At 36.8% G+C, this 15,240-nt stretch overlaps 2 protein-coding genes across 4 annotated transcripts; both read left to right on the plus strand.

Annotated features, from left to right (window-relative positions):
• The first annotated feature begins 292 nt into the window (after positions 1 to 292).
• crtam (cytotoxic and regulatory T cell molecule) lies at positions 293 to 5,611 on the plus strand. Of its 3 annotated transcripts, none has more exons than XM_082158273.1 (12): positions 293 to 441; positions 1,586 to 1,735; positions 1,857 to 2,009; positions 2,115 to 2,231; positions 2,890 to 3,048; positions 3,476 to 3,574; positions 3,919 to 3,984; positions 4,107 to 4,145; positions 4,270 to 4,341; positions 4,575 to 4,727; positions 4,851 to 4,937; positions 5,039 to 5,611. In XM_082158273.1, the coding sequence occupies exons 1-12, from the start codon at positions 390 to 392 to the stop codon at positions 5,197 to 5,199; spliced, it is 1,308 nt and encodes a 435-aa protein (XP_082014399.1). In that variant the 5' UTR covers positions 293 to 389; the 3' UTR covers positions 5,200 to 5,611. The 3 variants fall into 3 exon arrangements, with proteins under 3 accessions (XP_082014399.1, XP_082014400.1, XP_082014401.1); XM_082158274.1 differs by having other exon boundaries at positions 4,110 to 4,145; XM_082158275.1 differs by lacking the exon at positions 2,890 to 3,048.
• Positions 5,612 to 6,539: 928 nt separating this feature from the next.
• Positions 6,540 to 10,903, plus strand: hspa8 (heat shock protein 8). The gene is made up of 9 exons (XM_082158263.1): positions 6,540 to 6,695; positions 7,466 to 7,675; positions 7,892 to 8,097; positions 8,336 to 8,488; positions 8,727 to 9,282; positions 9,489 to 9,691; positions 9,789 to 9,987; positions 10,070 to 10,302; positions 10,418 to 10,903. The coding sequence occupies exons 2-9, from the start codon at positions 7,471 to 7,473 to the stop codon at positions 10,610 to 10,612; spliced, it is 1,950 nt and encodes a 649-aa protein (XP_082014389.1). The 5' UTR covers positions 6,540 to 6,695; positions 7,466 to 7,470; the 3' UTR covers positions 10,613 to 10,903.
• Positions 10,904 to 15,240: the final 4,337 nt, after the last annotated feature.

Genomic DNA, 15,240 nt, shown 5'->3' on the forward strand with positions numbered 1-15,240 from the left:
AATTTAATGTGCCCTTGCTGAGTAAAAAAATGTCTAAAAGTATAGTTTCTTTTTAAAAATCGTACCAACCCCAGACTTTTAAACTATTATATTATATTATATTATATTATATTATATTATATTATATTATATTATATTATATTATATTACAGTCAGAATGTAAGTCTGAATTAGACATATCATTCGACTGATGAGAACTTAATAGGTCAAAAGTGGGCAAGTGTGAATTTTCTAAACGAGAACCAACCTCTGGCCGAAATGCCCCTGAAACTTCACACATTAATTCGCACAGGGGAAAAGACCATGACATCTCATGATGTCATGGAAGCCACTCTCTTTAAAAGAGTCTAAGCAGAGGAAGTGAGCTTCAGAGTTCAAGAGCGTGCAGTATGGAGATCAAAACCGGCTTTGTTATTCACATTCTGATGTTGATTGTAGGAGGTAAGACAAACATATTTCTTATTTGAAACGGTTTAGGCTATATCTCTGACTTAATAAAGTGGCATTGTGGTTTACTAGTTTGTGGATGTATTAATGATTCGTTGAATTTAATTAAAAAAAATTATCGTAAGTGGTTGCACAAAATTGATTTTAGCTACATTTAAACAAATGCATTAAGTTGAACTTTCAACTTAATGCATTTGTTTAAATGTAGCTAAAATCAATTGTGTGCAACCACTTACGATAAAAATTATAAAATCCAACAAATAATTGTTTTTAGAGGTTACGTTGTCCGACGTGTTAGTGCTTTCAGTGTTTATGATGGCGTTTGATAGATTTCTACATGATTTTAACAGTCATTGTGCAACTCGTTTCATTCATTAGATTGGGTTGAAAGATATAACTTTAGTTTTTATGTGTACTCACCTTGTGGTATATGAACAGGAAACTATTCTTGAATACGGTATCATCACAGCAGTGGATGTAAAGCTTTTCAATAAAGGACCTAAATAATGAAAAACAGTATCAGTGAATATAACTGCACATATTTAAAAATTATAAATAAGTTACATTATTAAATGGAATTAAGTTCAAAGGTGAATAAAAGGAATATTACATTTAATTAATCATTGCACTGCGGTTTTAGTGTACTATAACTCCCACATAAAATTGCACATTAGGAAATATATGTCATTTTACCTATGACTAAAAAAATCACACTCCCATGTCGGCTGATTTAGAACTTCAGCTTGATATGTTTACACCTCTGTGAATAACGTTTTAACACCACTGTTTCCTGTTCCAGCACCAACATGTCGCTTTATGTGTCACAGTGGCAAGTTTTCTCTCGCTGCAAGATTGAACCACACAAGCAAATAAAAGACCACTTACAGCAGTCACTCTAATGCAAAGTGTAGCCCCCTCTCACTTTCAGCCGCAGCTAGCGAGAGCGCTGAGAATACTCAAATGAGTCAGAGCAGAGCGTAGGGCGTCTGCGGTCTTATCTGCCCCCTTATCAACCTACTGTTCTTCCATTAAACTATAGCCCACCTCTGGACTGTATATTTAGCTTTGATCAATGTCTTTGGTTGGAACGTTTTGTTAAAACTTGATGATTCTCATTACTTATTTCCTTTCTGCACAGGAATAAGAGAATGTTCCGCAACAAAGTACATTACAGTGGCAGAAGGAGACACACTGGCATTGAAATGTCCACGAAGAAATTTCAGTGAGAATGCATTCATGGAGTGGAGAAATCCACAAGGTCATGTTATGTACTTCAACAACATCAGAGGTGAGGGCAAGAACACTATATATTGTGTGAAAACCTTTGAAAAACACATTTAAAACACTGTTACATTTCCTCTTTGTTGTATTTCATAAACATTAAAGATTTATTTCATGTTCCCGTACAGGTCTACGAGATTCAAGGAGCAGCATTTTTACCTCAGACAACTCTGAATATGTGTTACTCCTGTCTAACATTACACTCGACGATGAAGGGCTTTATAAATGTCTTCTGTATGAAGATAAAGTCGTTTCAAAAAGATTCAAAGTAAAAGTTCTGGGTAAATATACATATTTAATCCCTCATCTTTTCTGAAAGCATGCATAAAATGATTTGCAGATGAATAATGGAATATAAAATGAGACTCTTTTTGATCTGGTCACAGGGGCACCAAAAATAGAAATGGCCGAGTATGAAGATAAAACAATCCTCAAATGTACAGTGGCAGCGAATGGCAGCCCACCTGAACTCTCTTGGCGAATCAGTGGGGTTGAAATTGAAGGTAAGTTACGAGAAGTGTCTCAGTTTGAGTGGGCAGACAGTTAGGGGGGAAGAAAGTTTCCAAACTTTTGACCGGTAATGTGTGTGTGTGTGTATATATATATATATAGCCTATATATACGTTTTTTCGAAAGAAATGAATAATTCTAATCAGCAGGAATGCTTTCAATTGTAACAGTAAAGACATTTATAATGGCACAAAAGATTTCTCTTTCAAATAAATGCTGTTCTTTTAAACTTTATATTCATCAAAGAATCCTAAAAAAAATTATCACAGTTTCCATAAAAATATTAAGCAGCACAGCTGTTTTTAACGCTGATAATAACAAGAAATAATGTTTCTTGAGCACCAAATCAGTATATTAGAATGCAGGCTTGGTGAGCGTAAGACACTTCTTTTAAAAACATTACAAAATATAACCCACAGACATACTGTGAAACAGATATATTGACAAAGAAAGTCCCATGCCTTCTGTCATTTCACACACTGTGAAACTACTAATACCTCGTGAAAAATAGAGGAAACACAATATTCTGAAGCAGGTCAGCTAAGGATAAATGCAAACAATGATACTATCAATAATAAATTTAGGGTGTTTCTCATACTAGTTGAATTAAAAATCACAGATTACTGAATATGCCCTGTTTTGCCCTAACAGCTCTACCCAATACCTTGCGAGAGGGGAGATCCAACAGGTCACTGGCAGTTAGCATCTTAACAATCAAAACTCATATCAGGGAAGCAACAGTGATGTGCCTGGCAAAACACAAAGATCTCCCAAAACAAGTGCTGGATTTTATCATCATTGAAAATCACTGTAAGTACCACAAATGGTACATATAACCATTTTCAGTACATTAAACCAGTTCCGCCATATTTGCTCACCACCACCACTGATTTCCCAAGCATGTGACCAAAAACAGGAGCATTTTGCCATATATGACATTAGCCATTATTAGAAAAGGGAAATGAAATATTAGGGGATTTTGCTTGGCTGTGCTGCACAGAGAAAGTTAATCTACACTTGGAGTATTTGGTAGTTTCCAATTGAAGTGAATGTGTGGTCCATATTAGAGTTATCAATCACATGATGTAAGGGAAGTCAGCTATTTCTCTGAACAAAACAGGCTGTGTTCCCCATTCAGAATAGACACACTAACCACGTATATTTTCAAATACTTCAAAAAGTCCGATTCTTATATGCAAACAGTCAACATTGATGTTTTTATTGTGTCTTCACATAGCTGTTACGGCCTCCACAACAAGGTATTCCAGTTCTAGAGATGTGCTAAAAACTGAGACAATGACCACTGTCACGTCTGCTCCTGCCATTAGCAGTACAGGTGAGCGTTTCTCTTAATTTCATGTTTTTGGACAAGTAATGAAATATGTGATGTCACACCAATTACACTACATAAACTAGGAGTATTTGAGCCAGCACATGACAGAATACTTTAAATACAGCTCAGATAAAAATAAAAGCAAAACCCCCTTCTGTGTGAGGGATTCACATAAAACCACATACTGGTAATAGAAATAGCTTCTGCTCCTTGTAACTCTCTGCCTCCACCTACTGGTAGCTCTTGCAGTGTGCACACAGTCACTTCTAGACAGACAGTATCTTACCTTTTTGATTTTTAAATTTGATACCTCACAACTGATTAACAAATTCACCATCTGATCACAGCACACATGGAATTGTCGTCAGAAAATACTCCAACTGGAGAAAGCACTACCTCAAACCACAGACAAGGTAAATTATGCAATTTTGCATGACAAAACACTTATTAACAATATTACAATTTCATGTAAAAGCTGATGTGTGTTTTGTATAAGGCTTTGTGATGAATTAATTTGCTTTGTGATCTCTTTTAGTAGACGAACATTCTACTGCAACAGATATAAACTTGACAAGTAAGTGTTCATATTCATATTAAATTCATTTCATATAAACATGACATATTGAACATAATATACCATTAATTTCCTGCTTATTTTATGTTGTAAAATTAATCTCAAATCTACCTTTGCATTTCAGCACAGAACATAAACTCGTCGGAGTCCATATCACCTGAAGGATTCATGACCAAAAATGGCACCGACTCACAAGGTGTGAAGCTCATAAAAAATAAAATGCTTCATTGTCAAGCCAGCAAGACAAAATTTCCACCTTGTTCTCTTATAAATTATTGCTAATTGCAAGTCCAAATTAAAATAAAAGCAACATGTAATGAAGGACGTTATTAAAGATTGCAGTGATAAAAATAGACTTTTTCTTATGCCTTTGTGATGCTATCCTAAGATGTAATTTGATGATAATTATATTACTTTGTGTATTTGCAGACCTTGACATAGGGGACCAAGACAGACAATACAATCGTAAGGAAAGCTCACCACTGCTGATCCTGCTGGTCACAAGCCTCATCATATGTTTACTTATAGTAGTCATCTTCTTTGTGATCAGACTGCGAAGGGCACATATAGCCTGGAAAAAAGGTAATATAAGATTATTTATATATTTTTACTTTAATTTCAAGCTTAATTTATATTCTAGGGTTTAGCTGTGATTTAATTCTGGATAGGCCTACAGTTTTTCATTTTAATCTGATTTTATAACAGAGAATGAAGAATCAGACCAGTCTGTGGAAAGCAGCAAATCAAAAGCCAGTCATGAAGAAAAGCAGTCCCAGGAGAGGAGAAGACAAGGTATAACCACTTAAACCATCTAATATGGTAGATCAAACACACAAGCTTTTGTGTCTTTGCAAACGACTAATTTTTCATATTTCTCTTGATTTTCGGTCTAGGCTTTTGGAACTCAAATTTCACAGAATACAGAGTGGAAGAAACGCCGCAGAATACAGAAAAGTCAACAGTTACAGTAGATGTGATCACGGAAACACAAGACAGTTCAAGAACAGCTTGTAACAAACTTGACGGAGCTTGTGTCAAGGAGACTGAACTTTAGAGGGAAATTCAGCTGTATCTGAATCCTCATCAAAGACTGAACTCATTTTGCAGTTCTGTAATAAACAATGGTGCTCACTAATCCTATTTTGGGAAAAGCTGATAAATATAGGCTTTTGTATATACTGTTAGTTATTCTGTATTTACATTGTTGCTGGTTTACATTATTTTGATACTGAATGTAAAGAAGTGTTTTATTATGTGTCATTTACAGTTTAATAACTTTAAAGTGCTCCCATGATAAAATTGGAATAGACTGCATGACGTTTCAACATATAGGATATAAAAAGTGTTCTTTTTAACCTGAAATGGCTGCTGCTCTCCTTGTTATCAAAGTCCCTGTTTTAAAAGTCAATATGAATGAAAAAATGTATGAACTGTTTTTGTATGAAATAAAACTCTATTTTATGTAACATGTGAATGCTATGTTTGGTGAATCTTCAAACATGTGATATATGGATATATTATAATTTGGCTCCGTTTTTGATGTCTAACTTCCTCTTCAGCATTGTGTTAGTCAAAAAACAAACAAAAAACAAAACATATACTCACAAAATATTAAGATTTTTGGCACCTAATATGTGACTTGTCTGTGTTTAGTGAATTCCATGAAATGTTGTAGACATTTCCTCATTTTTTTAGTGATTCGAATTGTTCGTTCGTATCGCCACCTACTGGGCTATTATGCAATGGTTTGTTTCCTCTGATTCGTTCACTTTCCTTTACTCATTGTTTCCTTCATATCCCTTTTCTAGATCATAAAATATATTAAATAAACAGATTTTTGACACTGCCCCAAACCCTAGATCTATCAGGGCTCAGGTTTCAGTCGGCTTTGTGTGTTCAGCTCCTCATGCGATGATATACAGTGGAGCAGAGTATTACCAACACATTAGAGTATCAAACATGTGCTACATGTTTTGTTAAAAAAGCATATAGTTAAAAAATAAATAAAATCCTATTCGATCTCTATTACAAACTTGTATGTAACGACTTATAACTTTACTAGACAAGACCTTTTGTTCCAAACCAAGGTCATTTCAAGATATTTTGACTATATTTTTTTTATTGATACATTTTATTCATGTGCTTAATCTTTTCGTATTCTATTAAGCAACGCCTTTGTGTTTTTGCTGTATCATCGTCGCATTTCTAGTGAATTTCGTTCATATATGTACAGTAGCAGCAGGACAAACTGTTCCGCATTGACATCGATTGCGGCAAACCTGAGGGGGATGGTCTGGAGTGGAATTTTTTCTAACCAGTTTGATCCTTGGTTCTTCCTCAATGGGCGTGTCTACACGAAGTATTACGATTTTTCATTGGTGCTTAGGGGTAGAAGTCTAGTTATCTGAAATCTCATTGGCTCAGCTACCGGCAATAAATGCTGTTCTAGAACATTCGATCCTTCTCTCTTACCGAAGCAAGGCGAGGCAGTTAGTCGCCATTCCAGCTCTCCAACCGGCATCTTCACTCATCTCTGTAATTTCCAGCTTGGTAAGGTCTTTGTTCTCTCTTTCTCGATTATATTGTATTTACAATCTCACAGAAAAATAAAACCTCTTCACTGCTTGAACGTTACCACAGCTTTGTTATAAAATGTGATTTTTAGAGGGATACATTTAGTTTTTATTTTGTTTTATAGCGAATATTTTCCATATGTGCTTAACCATTAATAATAATTCCGCTATTGTTTATTGTATTTAGTACCGGTGAGTTGCATATTACAGGTAGTTTCACTTACCTAATCTGCTTTTAGTAGACACTCTTGCTCATTTTCGAAGAAAAATCAAAGTGTGATAGATTAAGCCAAGTTACTCATTTTAATGTCTACAGGCAAATAACAGTTACTCGAGAACAATGTTACATTTAACTTAAACCGCAACTGGCACCTCGTGTAATCTTACCACGGGCCTCAACCGACCTTAATCTTTGATTAGATTTATATGGTTACATAAAACTGGTAGCAGCTATATCCTCCTTTAAATGTTTAGGCTTTCACTTAGCACAGTAACCGAAAAGGTTTGAAACTGCATTTTGAACCGATTTCGATCAGTGCGATTCCGAATTCAGTGTTTGACCGTAGAATATTCTAGAAGCTCAAACCACGTGGTCTGACGCATATCCGCATGTGCTCCCGGCCTGGGCTGGGCATTATATGGTTTCACAGCAGTATAGTTGGCTAATCAAAGAGGTCTGGATCACTTTTATTAGTACTTAAGAAAACCTGACTCAATTTATCAATACTTTTGATTTTTTTTTTTCAGACACAATGTCGAAGGGACCAGCTGTTGGTATTGATCTCGGGACCACCTACTCCTGTGTAGGTGTCTTCCAACATGGAAAAGTTGAAATCATTGCTAATGACCAAGGAAACAGGACCACTCCAAGCTATGTAGCATTCACAGATTCAGAGAGATTGATTGGAGATGCTGCGAAAAACCAGGTTGCTATGAACCCCACCAACACCGTCTTTGGTGAGTAGTTGTCTTATAAATTCATTTATAAAAATTATTCGCTGTGATGAAGTTGATTCCTTGCCATTCGTAGTTTCCACCAGAGGTTGAAAAACCAAAGATGGGCCAAGCACCTTCCTTGGATGTCTGAGCGAAATCCTTGCAAAATATGTTGCATTTTTTTTTTTTAAACCTTTATATATCCTAATCATGTACCTATATCTTGTTCTCCTATAGATGCCAAGCGTCTGATTGGCCGCAGGTTCGATGATGGTGTTGTTCAGTCTGACATGAAGCACTGGCCTTTTAATGTCATCAATGACAATACCCGTCCCAAGGTCCAGGTTGAATACAAGGGTGAGACCAAGAGCTTCTACCCTGAGGAGATTTCCTCCATGGTCCTCACCAAGATGAAGGAAATTGCTGAAGCCTACCTGGGAAAGGTGAGCAATCATTCAGCTGTCAAGTAGCTCTGTTTCACTCCCCTTTGACTCGATGTGTTTCGCTATGATGAAGTTGATTCCTTGCCATTCGTAGTTTCCACCAGAGGTTGAAAAACCGAAGATGGTCCAAGCACCTTCCTTGGATGTCTGAGCGACATGCACTATGATGTAGCTGAATTGTTAATTGCCTTATGATCCAAGTGTGCAACTAGCATCTTTACTTGCACTCTCCTTGCAGACTGTATCCAACGCTGTGGTCACTGTGCCTGCTTACTTCAACGACTCTCAGCGACAGGCCACCAAGGATGCTGGAACCATCTCTGGCTTGAATGTTCTGCGTATCATCAATGAACCAACTGCTGCTGCTATTGCTTACGGTTTGGACAAAAAGGTTAGTTAAACTTGCATGTCAAAGTAGCTTTATGAACTGGTGGCCTTATTCAGTTCTTTTTAGCTTAAGTTTCGCTATGATGAAGTTGATTCCTTGCCATTCGTAGTTTCCACCAGAGGTTGAAAAACCAAAGATGGCCCAAGAACCTTCCTTGGATGTCTGAGCGACGTTTTATTCAGAGTGTTGTACAGCTTATTGATGGGTGTACAGATACTTATTCTCTTATTCCTCTTTCCAGGTTGGTGCTGAGAGGAATGTCCTCATCTTCGATCTTGGTGGTGGCACCTTCGATGTGTCCATCCTCACCATTGAGGATGGCATATTTGAGGTAAAATCTACTGCTGGAGACACTCACTTGGGTGGAGAAGACTTTGACAACCGCATGGTGAACCACTTCATCACAGAGTTCAAGCGCAAGCACAAAAAGGACATCAGCGACAACAAGAGAGCCGTTCGCCGTCTCCGCACCGCCTGCGAGAGGGCAAAGCGTACCCTGTCCTCCAGCACTCAGGCCAGTATTGAAATAGACTCCCTCTATGAGGGCATCGATTTCTATACCTCAATCACCAGGGCCCGTTTTGAGGAGCTCAACGCTGACCTCTTCCGTGGCACCCTGGACCCAGTCGAGAAGTCCCTTCGTGACGCCAAGATGGACAAGGCTCAGATTCATGACATTGTCCTGGTTGGTGGCTCCACTCGCATTCCCAAAATCCAGAAGCTGCTCCAAGACTACTTCAATGGCAAAGAGCTCAACAAGAGCATCAACCCCGATGAGGCTGTCGCCTATGGAGCAGGTGAGCTATTTAGATTTTTATTCTTTTTATTCTTATTGTTCCTTCGCTATGATGAAGTTGATTCCTTGCCATTCGTAGTTTCCACCAGAGGTTGAAAAACCAAAGATGGCCCAAGCACCTTCCTTGGATGTCTGAGCGACTGTTGTCATTCCTATCTGATTTTCTCAAGTTGCCCAAGGTTCTTATTTTTCACTCTTCTGTTCCAGCTGTCCAGGCTGCCATTCTCTCTGGTGACAAGTCTGAGAACGTTCAGGACTTGCTACTGCTCGATGTCACTCCTCTGTCCCTTGGAATTGAGACAGCTGGCGGAGTCATGACCGTCCTCATCAAGCGTAACACCACCATCCCAACCAAACAGACTCAGACTTTCACCACCTACTCCGACAACCAGCCTGGTGTGCTTATTCAGGTGGGTACCAAGTAATTATATTATGAGTTTAGTCTTGTCACAAGTTCCTTGGATCTCTTTAACATTGCTATCTTATTTTAATTTCCCCTCTGCTCAGGTTTATGAGGGTGAGCGTGCAATGACCAAGGATAACAACTTGCTGGGCAAGTTTGAGCTTACTGGAATTCCTCCTGCACCTCGTGGTGTTCCCCAGATTGAGGTCACCTTTGACATTGATGCCAACGGCATCATGAATGTTTCAGCTGTTGATAAGAGCACTGGCAAGGAGAACAAAATCACCATCACCAACGATAAAGGTAAATCTTTCTCTTCTGTACTAAAATATTGAATGACTACTTTTGCTGATCACCTCAGAGGTTAACTGAAAGTCTATTTCAGGTCGTCTCAGCAAGGAGGACATTGAGCGCATGGTGCAGGAGGCTGAAAAGTACAAGGCTGAAGATGATGTGCAGCGTGACAAGGTGTCTACCAAGAATGGTCTGGAGTCCTATGCCTTCAACATGAAGTCCACTGTTGAGGATGAGAAACTAAAGGGCAAGATCAGTGACGAGGACAAGCAGAAGATCCTTGACAAGTGCAATGAAGTCATCAGCTGGCTTGACAAGAACCAGGTAAATTTTCCATCAGTTGAGACATTTGTTCAATCATGTGGCTTTTTGATTACTCTTCTTAACTTGCATTTGCATACCCAAAATGACTTTGCAACTGCTATTTGAAAACTTTCAGACTGCTGAGAGGGAGGAGTTTGAGCACCAGCAGAAGGAGCTTGAGAAAGTATGCAACCCCATTATCACCAAGCTGTACCAGAGTGCTGGAGGCATGCCAGGTGGTATGCCTGAGGGTATGCCCGGTGGCTTCCCAGGAGCCGGCGCTGCTCCAGGAGGTGGATCCTCCGGCCCAACCATTGAGGAGGTCGACTAAGCCATTCCAAAGCCACTATTGCTACCTCCATAGCAATGTTTACTGTTGCCCTCTGTAGTTGGATAACTCTAAATTGTTACTTTTGTGACTTTTAGATTACTTCAACTTGCAGAGTGATTGTAATTGATAAAAAAAGGGGATTAAGGGATCACATTTCCAGATCACAGGGAACAGATTTTCTACCTTGATTGCACAACCTATTTATCGACTTGTGAAGTGTGAATTTCATAAGCCTCTTCCAACTGCCTCAATGTTTTGAAGGAAGTTAATAAAATGGTTACTTATTCCCAATGCTGCCTCTATACTTTTATTTTTTATTAAATCTTGTGGATATAAAATCTGTGCAATTAGGTTTTGACCTGAAATGCTTAAGTTTATAAATTGGATTGACATTAAATTCTTTAAACTCTAAATATAAGGGGTCAACCCATTTAATCGCAAATTTTTCCCAGAGGTGATATGAGTTTGTGTGGTATTTGTAAGTATATTAAACAATGTCAATGTGAGAAATTTGGAAAGTCCATGGAAAGAGTTTTATCTCTGGTCACAATTGTTACTGGTGGTAGAATACTGGTGGTCTAAGTCTATGGTGTATATAAAAAAATCCCAGAAATTTGTTTAAAGACTGGATTAAATTGTTGAAGTGTTTTATTTGATGAACAAATATGTAAACATTGTCTGGCTCAGTTTCAAAAATGACAAAATAGCAATCCTATGCAGCAGCATGGCACCAATTTTTTAATAAAATTATAAAATAAATGATAGGAAACTGATTTCATATATTGCTTAATGTAGTCATAAATGACACTACTTAAAATTACAAAAAAAAAACTTACAGAAATAAAATTTAAAACAAAAATTAAAATGATTAAATATGATCCTGTGGAAGGAAACATGTAACAATTAATAATAAATCATCACAAAAATTATCAATCAACAGTCACAACTGTGGAACTTGTGTAACTCAGATTAGATATCACCTTCCTAAAGACATAACACTCTGGAATTATAAAAAAACATTTTTTTTTTTTACTTTTTATCCGCTGAGCAGGGGTGCTTTCTGCCACGGGCACTGGTATGGTGGTAGCAGTAGCATCTGAAGATGGCAAAACAGATGATGCAGCAGCTTCAAGTTGTTTTGTACGATTTCTTGTTCGGATTGTGAGTTTTGGTTGGTCGCCGCAGGCAGGTTCAGGGATGTTTTCTGCCAAGGGTTCTGGCATGGTGGCAGTAGTAGCATCTGAAGATATCAATAAAGATGATGAAGCAGCTTCAAGTTTTTTTGAGAGATTTCTTGTTTGAATTGTGAGTTTTGGTTGGTCTTTGCATTCAGGTTCAATTTCCTCAAAATGATCAGATCCAAACAGTTCTGCAGTAGAATCAAAATTCTTGATGGTATGTGAGCTGAGTCACCAGTAAAATCTATGTCAGATGCATCGCTATCACAGTCGCTTTCTATTGCATCCTTCTCTATCTTAGGGACCACTGCTATATTACAAATTGCAGGCTCTGGATCATCAGTGTCAAGTAAATCCAAAACTTGACTTAAAGTCAGTCTGAAAGAGAGTTCATAAAAATAACACAGAATTACATATGGGGAACATAGACTCCCTGTGTTATACCACCGTCTTAATTTATCTGCAGTTTGACAACAGAATAAAGCATGTATTAATTTCAATGTGTATGTATAGATAACCCTTTCATGATGATATGTGCAAAAAAAAGTTTTATAACAGTAATCAAAGGAACAATTGCTGCAATGAAACGAACGTGTACTTTGCACAATATTTACCCCCAGTTCACCATGACCTGCTGGTCTTCGCTTCTGAGTTTCCTACAGCCCCAAAACGTCTTACAGAACTATTGTCCCATCCTGTTTAAAATTATATTTATTAGAACCACTCTTTGAGCATATTTTTGTGTGTGAAAGGTATTGGAAAAATAACTATTTATTATTACAGCATAACTGCCCATTTTCCCTAAGTTGAAGTGAGACTACATTTTTAAACATTGCCTAATTTTTTATTTGCCTCATTTGTATATTTTTTTGTTGCCTAATTATAAATGATCCAACAAAATGGGCCTAGAGAGAGTAATAGAGTATGTTTTAGCATAGCTATTATTTAACTGTACAAAGTAAAAGCGTACACCCTTCACTCTACAGTTGTTTGAACGACTGTAAAAGATGCACCTTCAAATAAAAAAGGCAATTAAGCAGAGTGTATATTGGAAATTACAGCTTTTTCACTGGTCAAACCAAATTTTAGTAGCCACAGCACTCGAAACGACAGGTCCAATCAGATTGTAATACCTATCACAACTAGACTAGTGACGTCAAAACAATCCACAGGATTTTGTGAGACTATGAGGGGTGGAACTCAGTTCTTCTAGATTTGGGGGCAAGATATTTTCTACATTTTAATGCATTAATATATATTTAATGCTTAAATATAAGAGCTCAAACCCATGTTCAGCAGGCAGCATATAGCCTAAATCAAACTTGCATCACAAGTGTATTGTTATTCTCAAACCATTTGCTGACCAAACAGAATTTCATTAAGTTTAGTAACAACATGTAACAATGTTTACATCAATTCATTTGGATAAACATCAGTTACCATATATAGCTACATGTTAATTTTTCTCAAGGAAAAATCTCTCACTAATGCTGTAAACTCAGGGAGTTGATATTATTATTAAAGGTTGAAATTAACAACTCAAATATAACATGGTTTTTATAATAACTTTAATATTTTTAATGATATGTAATATCATGTTCAGCCTTTGGAGATAACTGGCCCCGGGGCCTTTACAAATCATAATCCATCCCTGAGCACGTGTTACTTGCGTTTTAACGCTCCATGAGATTTCTTTATGTAGCCTAACTATGTAACATATGTACATGTTAACCCTTTCACGCATAGTGGTCACTACAGTGGACAGCTATTAAAAAAGCATTTTCTTGAATTTGCACGGGGTTTTTATAGCAAAGTTGCACATCAGCCTCTTTATTGGACCCTGGTGCATCATCCTATAAATTGCAACCAAGTGGCAAGCCTTCGTGTTTCGATTTTTCCCCCCTCCAAAGGGTCAGTCAGACATGCCAAGTTGCTCCGGAATATCCACCCATTCCTTCTATCCTAGGAGACTCTTGTAGGTAAAAAAAATATATTGCAGCATCAAGCAATATCTGTCATATCACAGTAAAATTTTCCAAGTTTTGATTTTAGATTGAGAGAAAACTCTGATTAATCACATGTCCACTGTAGTGGACGTCATGCATCAATTGCTATATTTCAGCTACAATTCATGATTATAATGTGAATATTGTTTTTGAAACTTAAAACTTAAAAACTTAATCTGCAGTGACTTTTTTACTGTAAATAAATGTATTTGTATTATTAGAATGTAATTTTCATTGACATCGAAAAAAGTAATGTGATTACATAATGTATGACACTTGTAATGCATTACTTTACTTGTTAGATCAAAAAGTAATCTGATTTCATAATGCATGTTATAGTAATGCGTTTTTTTACTCATAACATCAAAAAGTAATCTGATTACGTAATGCATGTTACTTGTAATGCGCTTCTTTACTCATAACATCAAAAAGTAATCTGATTACGTAATGCATGTTACTTGTAATGCGTTTCCTTACTCATAACATCAAAAAGTAATCTGATTATGTAATGTGCGTTATTGTAATGCATTTCTTTACTCATAACATCAAAAAGTAATCTGATTACGTATTGCATGTTACTTGTAATGCGTTTCTTTACTCGTTACATCAAAAAGTAATCTGATTAGGTAATGCACATTACTTGTAGTTAATTACTTGTTAGATCAAAAAGTAATCTGATTAGGTAATGCATGTTACTTGTAAGACATTACTTTACTTGTAACATCAAAAAAGTAATCTGAATGCATTATGCATGTTACATAATGCATTACCCCCAACACTGATCATTTCAGATGAGATTGAAAAAACGTATCGCTAGGTTTTCCACAGAGGAGGGCTATGATAGAAATGTGCATGTCCATCTTGAACATAATCAGAATTATCAGCTAATAAGGGTAAATATCCATACTCTGGTGCACTGGAGGGAGCATCTGAGTGGTTTCCACAGTTGTACCTTGACAGACTGTAGAAAATTCTGATGGAATCACGTCCTCATGTTCTGATATCAAAGATACGCGAAGTGCAACTTGTATGAAGTTGTATGAAGCCTTTGCAATATTTTGCATTTATATTTTTTGTATATATTTTATAGTTTTCACATGATTTTATATAATTGTATTGATTAGTTTGTTAAATTCTCATACTTTATCTGTTTGATTATTGTCTTATATTTAATACAGTATATCTTCAGTTTAAACCATAACCGCATGCTGCCCACTAAAGTGGACATCTCAAGATCTCTTTGAAAAATTTGTCAAAAAATAAAATAAAAATCAATTCTTGTTTTTCATGCCCTAAGAGCAATAAAAACTCCTGACTGAGGTTATCATAATTCATGCATGAAAGGGTTAAATTAATCATATGATTTTCGTTTACATTGATAATGAGAAACCTTCAAGTCTTTCGTAACGGAGATCATGTTTTTGTCCGTCAAGAGGTTCTGGGG

Source organism: Leuciscus leuciscus (assembly GCF_965113295.1).
Source record: "Leuciscus leuciscus genome assembly, chromosome: 24".
In the NCBI taxonomy this organism is placed as follows: domain Eukaryota; kingdom Metazoa; phylum Chordata; class Actinopteri; order Cypriniformes; family Leuciscidae; genus Leuciscus; species Leuciscus leuciscus.